Genomic DNA, 18838 nt, shown 5'->3' on the forward strand with positions numbered 1-18838 from the left:
TCACCAGAAAATAATCTATTATTGATTTTTCTTTTCTGTTTTATGCTACTGATGTATTTGTGTTGTCTGTATGTTTAAATTTCCTGTTTGTAATGACCAATCTGTTTTCTCTGTTTATTTCTTTTCTTTCCCCCTTTTGGTTTACTACCCCTTCTTTTCCGATGTAGTACTCTAGTCCTATGTTATTATTTCTAACTCTCCCATTTTAATTGCCCATTATCATTATATTCTCTTCCGCATTATCCAGCTCTAATTGTAGCTTCTTTTCGCTCTGTGTGTCCTTAGTGTACCTACTTTTTCCTTTTTCCTGTTTAACCTTTTCGTTTCATCTTTATTTCAGTTATCCTCAGTATTTTTATTTTTTGGGTTAACTCATTTCCTCATTCAGTTCGGCCTCCTTTCCTATAATACTTCTCAGATTCCATGTTCCTAATTTAATCTCTCTTTCGCCATTGTAATTGGTTCCTCTTCTTTATTTCCTTTCAGTTTTTTGGGGTCATACTGTAGTCCCATTTCCATCCTCTTCCATTTATCTTCATCTTCATATGTCTTATCTTCTTAGTGTTACCTTTATCTTTTTCATCCTCCACCATTTTTCTGATCTTGGTCTGTATTTCCTTTTCTTTCTTTGTTAAATCAGAATATATGTAAATTGTTTGTCCTTGTATATCTTTTAGTTTATATGCCAATACTTTTCTATTGTAAAGACTGATATGTTTTGTACACACTTATGACAACTGAGTGACAGGAAAAAGAAAAGTATTTCTGAAGTGCGTAAAATTTAATTCCTAGCTAAGAGCTTTCGAAAGCCATATTCAGAGCTTATTGTAGCATAGCTCTGAAGATGGCTTTATAGACGAAAGCGCTTAGCTAAGAATTAAATTTTAAACTCTTCAAAAATACTTTTCTTTTTCCTGTCACTCAGCAATACTTTTCTTTTTGTTAACGGAGGCGTCTCTTCACAAATGGGGTGCTTAAAAAAATAAATCGTCTTGATTAGGCGACCAGTTAATACATAGGACCTTAGTGGAAGCATTTACAAATACAAAGCTAAGATTGATTTCTGAAGTGAAGGTAATTCGTATATTTTACGTATGCAGGATGTAAAAATAATAAATACAGATTTGTTTATTATAAACTGAATTTAAACCACATTTTTAAAAAAATTATATTTTCATTTTTGTATAACACCAGCAGGAAAACAAGCTCATTTTGGCATCCCCCAAATAAGGGCACCGCATCCTTCAGTGCATCCCTTGCAGGCCCGTTCTCTCTGGCGTTGAGTGTATCACCCTATACTGACGAATGAGGTAGGTACAATTTGTCTTAAATTTTATTAGTTAGATACCAGACTTAGACTTATGTAATTATTGATAGCAAGAAGTTTGAATAAAAACTTAGACAAGACATCTAATAATATAACTTTTGTTTACGTTAATTTCCACGTCTTAACACAATTAAGATGTTATTTCTATTCTGATCGCTTAATCAGCTTAAAATAAAACCAACATCACTTTGTATACTCGAACAATTCAAAACATATTACGCTTATATTTATTGAAAATGACGTAACGAAAGAAGCCCTAGCGGGGTTCAAGGTGGCCTGCATTTGAACGTTATCTACCCAACTACATTACATAGTATGGCTGTGCAAAAATTCCATTTTCTAGGCCGTTTTGAAATGTCACGAATGCATTTTTGCATTCACGCCTACAAAACGGGCGCAGTGTCATTGAAACTACAAGTTTAATGTTAACATAACAAGTTGTAGCTAATATAACTATTTATTAGCACATTTAAAAGGTTTTTCGATTGGTATCAAATCAAACAGGTTAATTTGCTGTAAACAATTTTCCATTACCTACTGATAATTTTATATGGACGTAGCTGACAACACACAACAAAAAACTGAAATATAAAAAAAAATAAAAAAATTGTTTGAAATTGACAAAATTTGAAATTAAAAAAAATATAAAAAATATTTGAAATATAAAAATTATGTAGTGTCTGCTTCTTCTTTCTAGCATGATCGATCATGCTACTGGCTGTTCATTGCCATCAAGTCTTCCCCGGACGACGAGGTCCAGCATTCTTGACATCGTTTTGGTGGTCTACCCTGTGGTCTTTTACCTACGGGGTTATTCGTTTTTGCGCTTTTAACGAGTCTGCTGTCCTCCATTCTCTTTATATGTTTGTTCCAATATCTTCGTCTCTATCTGACCCATCTTCCTATGTCCTGTATTCTACAGTTTTGTCTGATGTCTTCTCTTTAGATGTTTGTTCCAATATCTTCGTCTCTGTCTGACCCACCTTCCTATGTCCTGTATTCTACAGTTTTGTCTGATGTCCTCACTTCTTATTCTGTCACGTAGAGTTTTGCCTTGCGTACTTCTTGTGCCTGATTGCACCAACAAATCTTAAGCTCCAGCTTAGCCCAGCTTAGCTTATAAATAGGGCCGTTTTAAGTATCACATAGTCTGCACCATAATTTTTGACTATTTTCAATGCAATCCACGTGGAAATCCATTGTGGCAGTAGCAAGCTGAAAATTGATCTAAGGCTCGATGGTTCAACGCGTCAGTTTCGTAACCCGAGCTGTTGGTGCAACTAGGCATTAGTGTTCTGATATCAACTGTTCTCATCATTTGTAATGTTCTATTTGTGTCTGGTCTTGTTTCTGCCGCATATGTTATAATATGTCTTATTGTTGTTTTATACAGAGAGAGTCTGTAATTTGGAATAAATTCAATATCTCAAATACTAATTGTTTTTTTGAAAAATGCTTAGCCCCGTCGATTAGTATTTCAAATTGTCCTTTTTGACATACAATAATAATGTATACAGGGTGTCCCAATATAGAGATATGATGTCATCGTTGATTTTCTTAAATGACAACACTGTCATTTTGATAGCTATTTTGATAGGGTGTGTAAAGTTATACACATCAGCAAAATATCAAATTTTTATTCTCTACCATTTATAAGATAATAGAAAATAACAAAGTTATGTCTGTAATTTGGAATAAATTCAATAAGTAATTAAAATACTAATTGTTTTTTTTTGAAAAATGCTCAGACCCGTCGAGTAGTATTTCAAATTGTCATTTTTTACATACAATAATAATATGTACACAGTGTGTCCCAATTTAGCGATATGACGTCATCATTGATTTTCTTAAATGACAACACCGTCATTTTGATAGCTATTTTGATAGGGTGTGTAAAGTTATAAACATCTGCAAAATTTCAAATTTTTATTCCCTACCATTTACAAGATAATAAAAAATAACAAAGTTATGAAAAACAAGTAGTAATCAAATAATAATTGAATTTAATTATTTCAATTATGCAAATACTCATAATGCTGCCCTCAATTATTGTCAAATTTTCAATGGGCAACGATATGAGCATTTGCTTATTCGAAATAATTAAATTCAATTATTATTTGATTACTGGTTTTTTATAACTTTGTTATTTTTTATTATCTTGTAAATGGTAGTGAATAAAAATTTGAAATTTTGCAGTTGTGTATAACTTTACACGCCCTATCAAAATAGCTATCAAAATGACAGTGTTGCCGTTTATGAAAATCAACGATGACGTCATATCTCTAAATTGGACACCCTGTATACATTATTATTGTACCTATGTCAAAAATGACAATTTGAAATACTAATCGACGGGTCTAAGCATTTTTCAAAAAAACAATTAGTATTAAAATTATTGAATTTATTCCAAATTACAGACATAACTTTGTTATTTTCTATTATCTTGTAAATGATAGAGAATAAAAATTTGATATTTTGCAATTGTGTATAACTTTACACACCCTATCAAAATAGCTACCAAAATGACAGTGTTGCCATTTAAGAAAATTAACGATGACGTCATATCTCTAAATTGGGACACCCTGTATACATTATTATTGTATGTCAAAAAGGACAATTTGAAATACTAATCGACGAGTCTGAGCATTTTTCAAAAAAACAATTAGTATTTGAGATATTGAATTTATTCCAAATTACAGACTCTCTCTGTATATTTTGACTTTGCTTTCAGTATTTAGATATTTGTTCTTCCATTTCTTTCAGGCATCTCGAGATTATAGCTGCTTTCATTGTTTGTTCTCTGAATACTTGAGAGATTTCCATAGCTTGCTATTTCCGCACCAAGATATTTGAAGTGATTCACCTGTTCCACAGTTTTGGAGTCAATTTCCAATTTGCATCTTATCGGTTCTTTGGAAATTACTAGGCACTTAGTCTTCTCCGCGTTGATGAGCATATTTAGTTCTTTAGCTCTAGTATTAAATGCATGTAGTAGCCTTTGGAGATTGTCTTCAGAATCGGCGATAAGGACAGCATCGTCAGCGTAGCAAACGACTCTAAAGAATATGTTACCCATCTTAAATGCAGCTGTTCTGGGAAAGTTTTCTATTATTTTGTCCATTATTTGAAATTAAATTAAATATGAAAAATTAAATATGAAAAGGCTCAGTGAATCCCCTTGACGGATTCCTGTGTTTATAACTATGTCTTTTGTTGTCAAATGTCCTACTCTTATATTTGTTTTACATTATTTGTTAATATCGTGTACTAGGTTAATTATCTCTTTTTCTCAAAATATTTCTAACACATCCCTTTAATCGCACTCTGTCAAAAGCCTTGGTCATATCTCATATATAACCAGTTGTGTCTGAGTTTAGCGAACAGACTATAATAAAGCTTTTTCGTGCAAGTTCTATTCTGGTCGAAATTTTCTCATCACTTTCAACCCTGCAGGCAATCCAGCTACCCAGATATCTGAAGTGTTCCACCCTTTCCAGGATTTTTTTATCTAATTTTAGTACTGAGTCTTCGATATTAATTTTTCCGACCACCATCCATTTTGTTTTCTTTGCGTTGATTGTTAAGCCCTTTGCAATGCATTCGTTGTTTACAGCGTTCAACAGGGTTACTCTCTACCATTATGGCGGTGTCATCTGCTAGCCATGTCTTTGGAGAGATAAAGTTCAATATTATATTTATTATGGTACTTACTTTTTGTTTTCATCGTTGGATTTAATAGATTTGTTGTCTTCACAGCAATCATCTTTAATATCATTGTCGACCCTGAAAAGGAATAATATAGTATTTATATTTTTAATATAATACATATAGGCTATTGATTATGTATTTTAGAAAGATTAACTATTTATATGGGAAATAAGCCACAATTAAATTGGAAACAAAATAATTTTATTAACGTTTCGACGCCCAAATCGGGTGTCGTTGTCAAAATACAAAATACTACTAAATTAAACAAAAATGTTCTTGCTAAGTAAAATATTCTTCTAATAATTTATTCAATCTGACTCATTTATATTGGAAATTCAGACATATATTATACATTTTAAAGTAGAAGACTTTAAAATGATATTGCCAATATTTATGAGTTGCGTTCCTGGGACGACTTTACTGAAAGATAGTTAATTCGATTACATGAAATCAACCCCAACTCAAGAATATCCGTCACAAAAAAATCATAGCATGTGATCTGTCTTTAAAAAGACAACCAAATGCAACAATGACAATAAAATTCTCGCGTTAGAGATTCCATAGTAAATCACGAGGGAAAACCAGGAAAAACCTCGTGATACTATCCAGTCATCGTAAGTATTTGGTCTTACATTTAATTTACTCTCAAGAAACTAATACCAAATTCTGACTTTATTATGTTTAAATTATAAATAATATTAATAATACATACAGTCGGAAAAATGAAAGAATACCCATGAACGATCACATCAATCACTTATTTAGTTAAGGATTAAAAAGGGTTCAAGGCAGGTTTTGTTTATATTCGATTCAGTTATTTAGTATTTGCTATCTTTTTCTATAACAAACGTTTGTTACTTATAGAAAAAGACAGCAAATACAAAATAAGTGATTGATGTTATCGTTCATGGGTATTCTTTCATTTTTCCGACTGTAGATATACAATAAGTAATACTAAAATATAAAATATGTACTAACTCGATATGTTATTGACTTACGAATCGTGGTATTTTCTTTCTATTGACTTCCTCTTTCAGTATGGGCAACCACATCCTACTGCATTCTACCGAGGAATTTGCGACACAATTGGTTTCATTTAGCATAATTAGAGCCGCTTCTTTGATTTTTCTCTTTTTACTATCTGATTCTTTCAGGACTATACTTGAATCTCTCCACTGAACTCTATGTTCATTATCCCATGCGTGTTGACATATTTGAGATCTATCAAATTCTCTATTTTTAATATAAGACTGATGTTCACTTATTATAACCTTTAATGGTCTTGATGTTTCACCTAAATAAAATTGTTCGCGTTCACAAGGTATTTTATAAATGCAATTCTTTGTTCTTTCTTGTTCATTGTTAGGTTTAGTTTTAGATAGAATAGATCTCAATGTGTTTGTTGTTTTGAATGTTGTTGAAATGTTGAATTTATTTCCTATTATTTTAAGTTTCTCGGATAGTCCTTGTATATATGGTATTGATATTTTCCTCGTATTATTTCTTGTGCATGTTGTAGGATCCCGTTCTAAGTTTTTTTGTTCCATTTGATCCAATCTTGACAATTCCTTATTTATAAACGATAAAAGATAATCATTTTTTAATAAAACAGGTGTTAACAATTGTTTTTCTTCTAAAAATGAATTTTCGTTAGAACAAGTAATTTTGGCTCTATCATATAAGGATTTAATGATTCCTTTTTTAACGTTGATGTTGTGATTTGATTTGTAATTGAGATATCTGTTGATGTGTGTTGGTTTTCTATACACTTGAGTCTCATATCCAGTATCCTTCTTTGAGACTAAAACATCGAGGAAAGGCAGGGTGTTATTGTATTCCTTTTCCATTGTAAATTTTATTGTCTCTTCTTGATCATTTATAATGTTCAGGAATGTATCCGACAATTCTGATCTTCTATGAGGCCATATTGAAAACACATCATCTACATATCTCCACCATACTCTGGGTTTTAAATTTTGTTTAGAAATGATATTAGTTTCGAAATCCTCCATAAATATAATTAGCCAATAATGGAGATAAAGAAGAGCCCATTGCTAGACCAAAATTTTGTTTATAGAATTCATTATTTAGTTGAAAATAGGTATTATTAGTACACACTGTCAATAACTCCATTATAACTGACACACTTAGTCTTGTCCTAGTTGTCAATGTATTATCATTCTCTAATTTCGTTTTGATTATGTTTAAAGTTTTATCTAATGGCACATTTGTAAATAAACTGTTTATGTCAAAACTTTCTAAAATATTATTTGGATTAAATTCAATAGTTGATAATTTGTTTAAAAAACGTTTTGTATTTTTTTTTATAAATGTGTCATCATTATTAGCAAATGGTTTTATAATGTTTAATAAAAATTTTGATAGTTTACTACAAGGAGAATTGATGGTACTACAAATGGGTCTAAGTGGTATGTTCGCTTTATGAATTTTCGGCACTCCATAAAAATGTGGTGTCTTACTGCTGTAGTGAGGTGTCATTAATTTTATTTGATAGTATGTTAGATCATTTTTAAATTTGAATAAAGTTTTATATATTTTGTTTTCCAGTGTCTTCGTTGGATCCTTCGTTAATTTGGTATAGGGTGCATTTGTAATTAGATCTGTAATTTTGTCCTCATATTGTATTTTATTCATTATTACAGTTGCATTGCCTTTATCCGCTGGTAGGATATTACTTTAGAAAGGAACTACAACGTTAACGGGGTTTTATTTTTAATATGATCGATGAACCTTTAAATATGAAAACCGCGGAGTGCAACCATTTAAAGAGGTGCGCTTTTAAAAAAGGGGTGAAAAAAGTGCAAGAAAACACGAAAGACAGCAACTTTATTTCTTGCCCCATAACTTTTTTCCACGGGGATATAGGTATAGGCATTGTTTCACAGAAAAAAACTTCCATCCTTCCTGTTTAAAATGACGTTTGGTAAAAGTCTTTAGGATGTATAGTTTCCGAAATATTATTTTTCAAAATTCGCCACTCACAGCGATTTTTGACCATTTTCCTTGTTATTTCGCAAACATTGTTCTGTAAACTTTTTCTACATAGCTTTAAGTATATGATGCAATAGTACATTTAGTAGGAAATTACCTTTAAAACGGTCTATTGTAAAAGGCTATTTGACCATTTTTAAGGAAGATATGGTTTTCAAAGTTTTATACTTTTAATGATTTTTGATTTATTTTACGATTGTTTTTAAATTTCTCATTACAACTTTTTTCTTGTACATTTAGGTAGATACGTTGTGCAATAAAAAGAAATCTTATTTTCTTTACTTTAAAATGTTGTACCGTAAAAAATTCTATATGCTTATTCAACATGTGACATATGTAAACACATGTAATATGTCCCACTAAGTTAGACCCATATGGAAAACGTTTTTATTATTAACTTTATGAAAAAAAAATATTCTTTATAAAATGCTCTGCATAGTCTAAAATCTAAGATGCAATCATCAGATATACAATTTTATCAATTATATACGAGGTATGTTAAAAATAGGAATTTCGCTCAAGAGTAAAGTACCTTTATATTTCACAATATCAAAATGTGTTATTAAGAAAAGTTATTTCGAATTAAAAATTATAATATAATATGCAATTATTTTTTTTTCTATTTGAAAGAAATAAAAAAAAATAAAATTTTTCTCAAATTACGGATACTCTTGGATATCCTACGGATATCTTGCTTAAAAATAATCCTAGAATATTTTGCAATAAACCATTTTAAAGTAAAGAGAATAAGCTTTATTTTTTATTCCACAATGTATATATGTGCCTACCTAAATGTACAAGAAAAAATGTTATAATGACAAATTTAGAAAATAATCATACAATAAAAAATCAAAAATCATTAAAAGTATAAAATTTTGAAAAACCATTAACTTGCTTAAAAATAGTCGTTCAACCTTATACAATAGACCATTTTAAAGGCAATTGACTTCTCTTGCTATTAAATGTACCATTGTATACAGGGTGAGGCAGATAAAGGGCCTATTAGAAATATCTCGAGAACTAAAGCTAAGAGAATGTTGAAAATTGGAATAGAGGGGTTTTGAGGTATGAACTATTTAATGAAAATATTTTATTCTCTTTGCTACTTCCGGTTATACCGGAAGTTGATTGTAACTTCGTTTTTTTAAATGGGACACCCTGTATATTTTTACATTTTTGGATTCTCCTCGATTTCTTCTTTCTTAAAATATAAGGTTTTGTAATATTATACAGGATAGGTTAAAAGATAATTACGTTTCCTTATTAATTTCGTAGCAACATTAACACCCTGTAGGATTGTAGTAGATTGGCATAATAAACTATATTAATGTTCAAATGATTTTTAATATAGTCTACTATTGTTAAGAGTTATTGGTATAGTTAAATTTTTAATTTTAGTATACAGGGTTGATCGAAACTCGGAATGAGTATTTTCTGAGTTTTTTTTAAATAGAACACCCTGTATTTGAGTATTGTAATGAAATGTTATTTTATGGTACTTTTTAATTTCTTAAGCATTCCCTATACCTAACTCCTTTAATTTGTGAGTTATTGGTGATTAAACCAAACATTAATTGCAACACAAAATAGGTGAAATTGTATTAGGTTGGCCGTAGTCCCAAATAATTTTTTGGAAATAAATACATATTAATCTATACTGATACTTAAAATTGCCAATAGTGGTTGAGGTATCAAAATACCATCGAAGTTAAGATTGTTGGTGCGATTAACAATTAAGCACAAACTAAAGCAGTTAGGTATAGGTAATGCTTAAGAAGTAAAAAGTACCATGAAATATCATTTCATTGTAATACTAAAATATAGGGTGTTCCATTTAAGAAAACTCAGAAAATACTCATTCCGAGTTTCGACCCACCCTGTATACTAAAATTAAAAATTTAGCTACACTAATAATTGGTAACAATAGTAGACTATATTAAAAATCATTTGAACATAAATAGAGTTTATTATGTCAAACTACTACAATCCTACAGGGTGTGAATATTGCTACGAAATTAATAAGAAAACGTAATTATCTTTTAACCGACCCTGTATAATCTGACAAAACCTTATATTCTAAGAAAGAAAAACTTCCGGTATAACCGGAAGTACCAAATAGATGAAAATATTTTCATTAAATAGATCAGTCTTCAAAACCCCCTTATTCTAATTTTCATAATTCAGTTGTCTTTAGTTCTCGAGATATTTCTAATAGGCCCTTTATCTGCCTCACCCTATATATGTACCTAGAAATGCGTAGAAAACAGTTACAGAACAATGTTTGCGAAATAATGGAGAAAATGGCCCAAAAATGCTGTGAGCGGCGAACTTTGAAAAATCATATTTCGGAAACTATAAATCCTAGAGGCTTCTATCAAACGTCATTTTAAAGACGAGAGATGGAAGTTTTTTTCTGTGAAGCAATAACTATACCTATATCCCTGTGGAAAAAGGGGCAAAAAACAAAATTGCTTTCTTTCATGTTCTTTTTTACATTTTTGTTTGAATACCTATATTTATGTAAAAAATATTTTTGACTTTAAAAAACTGATATTTCTATAGTAAATTTAACCTGGAACAATTTTTCTGCAGACGTGTTTATACCAAAAGTGCATAGCACTCACCCTAATTCACCCTGTGCCTAGGGACTAATTCACCCCTTTCTCAAAAACGCACCCAAGGTAGCACTCCACGGTTTTTTCATATTTAGAAGTCAATTGACCATATAGGACAATAAAACCCTGTTAAAGTTGTAGTTCCTTTTAGCTCTCTTATTTTGAACATAATCAATAGCCTAATAGACATTAAAAAATTATTATACCAACATGATTGAAGTTTTAGAACTAAACCAATAACTAAGTTAAAAAATTGAGAAATTCGCAAATTTAAAATTAGGTTGCCATGCTTTAATAATTACACGAGCTTTTTCCAGTGGATTCTTTGTTTAGTAAGTAGACCAGTGCGAATCTGTTCTAAGAGCGTAGGCGCAAAATTTCGGACCAATACTTTTTAAATGCATTATTTTTTTCAAATTCTGAGATAACGAGTAAATATTTTTGAAAATTTTAAACGCACGATGAAAGATTATATTATTACCGAGGGCTAAAGGTCCCTTAGAATAGACAAAAATTTTCTTTTGAATTAGACATTTAAAATTGAAAATAACACTAAATTTTCTTTTTTTTTTCACCCATGTAACTTATTAAAATAAAGATTATAGACGTTTTCGAGGACTTTCGGACCTCGGTAATAATGTAAGCTTTCATTCTGCGTTTAAATTTTTTTCAGTTTTCTGAGGATTCGAAAAAAATGAATGCATTTAAAAAGCATTGGCTTGAAATTTTGCGCCTTCGCTCTTAAGGGGGATGTGATAGGTGACATTCTTATTATTGTAGAAAAAGTTGTGTAATAATAATAATATTTTTTCTAATTTCTTATTTATCTTAATATAATTCTTATTTTTGTAGAAAAAGTTGTGTAATAATTGTAATAATAATAATTGAATTTATTTTTTCTGTGATAATTCACAACAAAAAATATATTCACATTTATTAATTTTGTAACGCAAACAAATTAGTTTGTCAGTTTGTTTACATATTGAGAACTGTCAAAGCGTATGTCTTTGACTCGCCATTGGTCACTGCGCGTGCGCGTGTACCACCTTTATAGCGAATGCCATATCGCGATTCTATTGGTTAAAAATCTGTATTGTAATGAAGTTCATTATGATACAGGCAGTGAAATCATAATTGATATACATATTATGGTATGAGAATAGAAAAAATAATTATATTATCTTGAAGTTCATTTTTATGAATGTATCATAAAAAAACTTAATTTGTTTAAACAAAGATTGTTTATATAATTATACAGCTTTTAAATAAGAATATTTGGATTTAGAGCAATAAAAGATATCTACATATTTGGTAAGATTTTCTAAAAAGTCTACAACATAGGAAAAATATGTATTTTTATTTTGTTATAAATAATTTAATTAATTAATGCTTCCTTGGAATTTTGTGATGCGTTATTTAGGTTTCTCTATTCGAGTTACACCAGATTAAAATAAAAAGAAGAAAATTGCTCCAATGGAAGCCAAAAACATACATTTTTTTACGTATACCGATTTTTGAACTTTGAAATTCTATTTTTTTTAACATAGTTTTTTATGTTTTCCACGCGCAACACTGATCATTTTTATTATATTTGTTATATTTGTTATGAATTTCTTGAATATATGAGAAATTTTATCCAGCAAGAGCTCTTAGAGATAAAGATAATGTTTCAAAACCATCCTATTGTTTATAACTTCGTCAAAAATGCCGGTCAGCTTTGACGGGTTGATTCTCTGGAACCATTCTTTGTAATTCAACTTTTTTCAACATCATACGGAGCGATAGGAACTTGTCAGTTCAAAACTTTATATTTACTTAATACTTCAAAACAACTAAAAGAAACACGCATTTTTAATTTGTATGAAAAACATATTTCAGCAATTCAAAACTTATCAAAGGAGTTTAAGAAGCACCTGAAATTCTCCATAACTGTTAAGTTTTGTGTCTGGTTACCTTCTGATCCCACGGAATAATTACATCTAGAGTTATAATGGCTAGAACTCCAACAAGTGTCCCAGCCAAGTTTGAAAAGTTAATTATTGGAAGCTAATCGAATGGGAACGTGACTCATTATCCATCTTAGATGTTTGTTTCCAAGACTAATTGCTTGATAGTTGCCAAAGAGGCACTACTACTGATTCGCCAACTGTGTATATGGCCATTTAAAGTAGTTTACCAATGTCACGTCAACAGAAATTGAGCGGGAAATATCGACGTAGGGTGAAGAAAACAATTTAAAATTTTCTTTTGTTATTAAAATATAGGTTATATTTGTATACAGTGTGGAGGGCACATATGGAATACAATTATTTCTGTCCTTGTTTAAAAAAATTAAATGAAAAACGCTGAGACCCGCCGATCTTTACATATAAATGTGCACTTTTTAAACATAAATTTAAATGTACAGGGTGATTCATACAAGTCTAGCAAAGTTCATAAGCTTTATTTTTAATGGAACACTCTGTGTATTAACGAACTATATCATGTAGGGTATATCATGAATATTACAGGGTGAAATTTTGAAGTTATAAAGTATGGAAACCACTTATGGAATAAAATTGTTTGTGTCCTTATTTTAGAAAATTATAAAAAATACTGGGACACGTCAACTTTTAAATTCACATGGCCACTTTATAAACATACATTTAAATATACAGAGTGATTCACGCAAGTATGGCATAGTCCATGATCTTTAGTTTTAATGAATCACCCTATGTATTTCTATATTCTTAGAAACTACTTAACAACCTCATCTCAAAAAAGTGTATTGTGTAGAGTGAAATATCATTATGAATAGCACAAGGTGAACTTTTGAAATTATATATAAATTTCGTCAAGGCATTAAATTAATACAAAACCCATTATATTGACACTTAGTTTAGAAAATTTACGACTCTAATTAAAAAAAAAATAATAGGTACCATTATTTAAAGTATGATAAACTATTAATTTCAATATTTTATGTATTTAATATCTTGACGAAAATTATACATAATTTTAAAATTTCACCTTGCATTATTCCTAATACACCCTACACAATACACTTTTTTGAGATGAGGTTGTTTGAGGTTTAAGGTCTAAAAACATAAAAATATACAGGGTGTGTTAAAATTAAATATCATGGACTAGGCTAGACTTACGTGAATCACCCTGTATATTTAAATTTATAATAAAAGAGTGCATATTTGAATTTAAAAGTTGACATTATAATTTTTTTTTAAATAAGGACAAACAATTTTATTCCATAAGTGGTTTCCATAGATAATAATTTCAAAATTTCACGCTGTATTATTCATAATACACCATACATGATATAAGTAGTTCGTTAAAATCAGGTTGATAGGCAGCTTTTAAAAATATAAACATATATAGGGTTTGTTTATTAAGGTACTAGTACACTTTAGAAGACCAAAAATAATCATTTTTTTCAAGATTTTTTTTCTCAAAACCTTTATCAAAATGAAAATAAAACTTTTTACATATCAATAACTAATTCTTAGAGAGTACAAAAAAGATATCTTTTTTTTATTTATGCACGTACACTAATATTGTAGGGGGCGCAAAAGTCGAGGCCTCGAAAAATGATGGCGGACAGTTAATCTCAGGATTGGGATATCTGAAACAAAAAAATCGTACTGCATTTGAAAAAAGAAGGTTTCTTACGTGACAATCTACCACAATTTGACCAAAAAATAAAAATTAAATATTTTTTAACCATGAAAAACTGAAGAAAAACGGGCTTTTTTCACAAAATTTTTTCAAATTTCCTTAAAATCTTTTTTTGCAGAATTTTTCACTAACAGTGATAAACTGTCACGTAAGAAACCTTCCTTTTTCAAATGTCGTACGATTTTTTTGTTTCAGAGATCCCAATCCTGAGATTAACTGTCCGCCATCGGACCTACTTTTTTTCGGGGCCTCGACTTTGGCACCCTCTACAATATTAGTGTACATGTATAACTGAAAAAACATATATTTTTTATATTCTTTAAGAGTTAGATATTAATATGTAAGAAGTTTTATGTTCATTTTTAATAAAGGTTCTGAGAAAAAAAATCTTGAAAAAATGCTTATTTTTGGTCTTCTAAAGTGTACTAGTACCTTAAAAATAAAGCTTATGGACTATGCTAGGCTTGCGAGAATCACCCCTACATTTAAAATTATGTTTACAAAGCGCACATTTATATATAAAAACCGACGGGTTTTTTTAAATTTGTTAAAACAAGGACATAACTAATTTTATTCCATAAGTGCCTTTCACTCTATTATATACATGTATGAAATGTTCGGAAAGATTTCCGTGGCCAGATAAATGAAAATTCTCGGGAAGAACCGCGTTGAGAACTTAAAACTCGACGTTTCGGCACCCATTTTGGAGCCACCATCGGGAGGGATATGGTTCCGTTCGTCTTGGATGTTGAATAACATGTAAATATTATGAATATTCACTGATATACTCATATCTTTTATTAAAACAGTAAAAACTATAATTAGTATTTAGACAAGGTGAAAACGGCGGGTTCGTTAGAAAAAATATTCCCATGAGATTTTTTTGCATAATCACATTCGTGAGACACCCCAGAATAAGGTTCAAGAAGTCGCCCACGCGAAAAGTGGTCCAATTTTTTTAATCAAATTGAAAAATTTAATATTTTCGGCCCGGACAAATTTTTTTTGGATCTTTCGGACCATGCTGGATAGAAAAGGTCTCTTGTAATTTTTCTCTAAAGTTGATCAAGTTATAAGCAATTTAAAATTTGAAAAACGCGAAAATGGTCATTTTTAAGACTTAATAACTCGGTTAAAAATTATTATTACGAAAGTCAGAAACTGACTGAATCAAATTTAAAGCCCTCCCTTCATGACCCTGAAGAAATTTGTGCCATTAATTTATTACTAAGCTGTTATTTTTAATTATTAATCATGAGTGGTAAGATCGTATTGACGCGGTTGTAAATGTGAGTGCGAGTGAGATGCGCCATTGAACTACCTGAATGGCATCTCTTTCGCACTCATCATGGACGGCTGCCTAATACGTGCATGGCGCTCATTATTTTTACTTAAAAAATAACAGCTTAGTAATCAAATAATGACAAAAATTTCTCCACGATCTTGTAGGGGGGCTTTAAACTTTGATTTAGTCACTTTCTGACTTTCATAGTAATAACTTTTAACCCAGTTATTAAGCCTTGAAAATCGCAATTTTTTGGTCTTTTTAATTATAAAATGCTTTTACCTCGAAAACGATTAACTTTAGAGAAAAATTATAAGAGACCTTTTTATCCAGAATGGTCCAAAAAACCTAAAAAAAATTTGTTCCGACCAAAAATATTGATTTTTGTAATTTGATTAAAAAAAATTGTTAAAAAAATTTGGACCACTTTTCGCGTGAGCGACTTCTTTAGTCTTATTCTGGAATGTCTCATGAATGTGATTATGCAAAAAAATCTCATGGGAATATTTTCTCCAAAGAACCCGCCGTTTTCGCCTTGTCTAATTAGATATTACTGATTATTCAAATAAAAGCAACAACAGTTATCGTTGTTTAATTATCATTGATTAAAAAATAGCACTTACGGAAAATAAGTTTTTCTTTTTCTGTTGTTTGAACAGGATACGGAACTGTTGTCGTCTATTGTAGATGAGGAGTTCTGATTGGATTGGAACGACAAGCTTGAAGAACAGGGATCACTGAAACAAGAATTATAATTAAGTATAATTTATTATATTATCAATTCAAATACTCACGAATATTATATAATAAAAATAAATAATATACAGAAGGAGTAATAAAACTACCCATAAGATTACCTCAAGTACCGACTTTTAAATAAATCTGAAAAATAATTGAAGAAGATTATTAACAAGGTGTAGTATCTAAGCTTTTTGAACCTAATCTAAAAATGGTCTAAATCATATTTATATAGTAATATTGTAATAGTTGAAAAACCTCATTGATCCTTGAGAACTTATTTAGTTAGACCCTAATGACTTAAATAAAGTAATTACGTATATAAGAGATTATCAATTATTAATATAACAATTACTACGACAGGGCGACTCTCTATCAACGTCACTAGTTACTGTAAGTAAGTAGTCACTAGTTCGAATTATTATAGTGACATTAGTAGTTTGTTTTTTTTTGTATATCATACTTTACATATAAATCCTATTTTTTGCCTTTGTTCCAGTATTGCGGTCTTGGATATTTTCGCCATATTTTCTGATTAATTTTCTTCAACTCTTGGTGATCTTTCAGTATGTTCTTCCTCTAGGTTTTTCTAGGTGTTTTAGTATTCACCATTTCGCTTTGTTTCTGCTGTCTCTTATATCCTAAGCTTTGTACAGTATATGTTATATCGTTTATTTTTAGATTATTATAATTTAGCGACTTCCTTTAAGTTCTGTTTAAGTATTCTTCTCTGATCTTGTATCTCTCTGGAGTAATCTTCCCTTAGGTAAATTTCCGTTCCTTTTTGTATTTCCGATTGCTTCAATATTTCTGTTCTTTTAGTACCTACCGCTTTTAAGTTCCAGTAGTGTATATGTTACAGTTCAAGTTGATTATCCAGTTGGAGTTGACTCCAACTAGTTGGAGTCAACTCTAACGGCTGGTTTCAGTAAAAGTTGATTATAGGTTTGTTCCAACTAGCGGTCAAACCAGTCAGAAACTATCAGCGAATAGTCGATCAATACGAGTAGAGGGGATAGCACTTATGACTGCATTATGTTCTCGCACTGGCCAACTGTTTGCTGACGATTTCTGACTAGTTTGACTGTTGGTTGGAACAGACCTTATAAATATAAAATGAAGATTTATATTCAACATTTACTAGTAAAAGTAGACTCCAACTAGGAAAAGTATACTCTTCCCAATGCCATTTAGTAAAAGTTGATTCTGATTCACACAAATAGCCGATTCTAGAAATTAAATGTTACTGAATATGTTCAAATTAGTCTAGACTGTATCGTTGCCCCCGTTAGGTAAATTACTCCGATTCGAATTTTTTGCACAAACTTACTCAAAAAGAGGTCCTTATAACAAATCTACTGGGTGCCAGGCAGTACCTTGATCGATAAATTGTTTAAACAATTTTTTTAGACAAATTCACAAAAATAATTTTTTCACTTCGAACAATTTTTTTTAGATCATTTGGGTTATTCTGAGCAAAAAAAGGTATTTTGTGATTTTTCTCTAAAATTGATTGTTGTCGAGTTATACGCGATTTAAAATTTGAAAAATGCGAAAATAGCCATTTTCAAGGCTTAATAACTCGGTTAAAATCCATTATTATGAAAGTCAGAAAGTGACCAAATCGAAGTTTATAGCCCCCTCTACAAGATCCAGCAGAAATTTTTGTCACTATTTTATTACTTAGCTTTATCTTTAATTATTAACAATGAGCGCTAAGTGCGTATTAGGCGGCCGTCAATGGTGAGTGCTAAAGAGATGCACCATTCCAGCCGTCCAATGGTGAATCTCACTCGCACTCACATTGACGTCCGCCTCAATACACGGTTAGTGCTCATTGTTGATAATTAAAAATAATATCTTATTAATGAAATAATGACAAAAATTTCTTCAGGATCTTATAGAGGTAGTTTTAATTTTTGATTTTTTTTAGTTTCTGACTTTCATAATATATAATATCGTATGGCATTTTTGCCTTTCAGACAGTTAAGGCGCCAATTACATCTTTAACCCTGTTTCAAGTAACTAGTGTCGATGTACCCTAGCCCAGGGGGACCGACTGCTTAACGTGCTCTCCGAGGCACGGTGAGACGGCTCGTGTCATTATTGAAAATGAAAATGGTTTGTCATTAGCAGGGCTCGAACCCACGTACACTGGCGTATGAGGCCAGCGATTATGCCGTTACTCCACGGCCGCTCGCTCGACTTTCACAATAATTATCTTTAACCGAGTTATTAAACCTTGAAAATGGTTATTTTGGCGTTTTTCAAATTTTAAGTCGCTAATAACTCAACAACAGTCAATTTTAGAGAAAAAAATGCCCAACGGATTAAAAAAAAATTGTACGAAGTGAAAAAATTATGTATTTTTGCGAATTTGTTTAAAATCATTGTTTATCGCCAAACTTCACCAAAATCATTCATTATTGTACTCATTTGCTCTCATTTTCGGCAGTAAAGTAACACTTTGTTGTATTGAAAGAA

At 30.5% G+C, this 18838-nt stretch overlaps 1 protein-coding gene across 4 annotated transcripts in view; it reads right to left on the bottom strand.

Annotated features, from left to right (window-relative positions):
- The window catches only part of LOC126886734 (protein cycle), a 118684-nt gene that overhangs the window by 51455 nt on the left and 48391 nt on the right, over positions 1 to 18838 (bottom strand). For all 4 annotated transcript variants that reach the window (XM_050653750.1, XM_050653749.1, XM_050653748.1 and 1 more), the window contains exons 2-3: positions 16240 to 16353; positions 5039 to 5110 (exon numbers count right to left, since the gene is read on the bottom strand). In XM_050653750.1, the coding sequence (XP_050509707.1) occupies positions 5039 to 5110; positions 16240 to 16353 (186 nt within the window). The remainder of the gene's footprint in view (positions 1 to 5038; positions 5111 to 16239; positions 16354 to 18838) is intronic.

Source organism: Diabrotica virgifera, chromosome 6 (genome assembly GCF_917563875.1).
Source record: "Diabrotica virgifera virgifera chromosome 6, PGI_DIABVI_V3a".
In the NCBI taxonomy this organism is placed as follows: Eukaryota; Metazoa; Arthropoda; class Insecta; order Coleoptera; family Chrysomelidae; genus Diabrotica; species Diabrotica virgifera.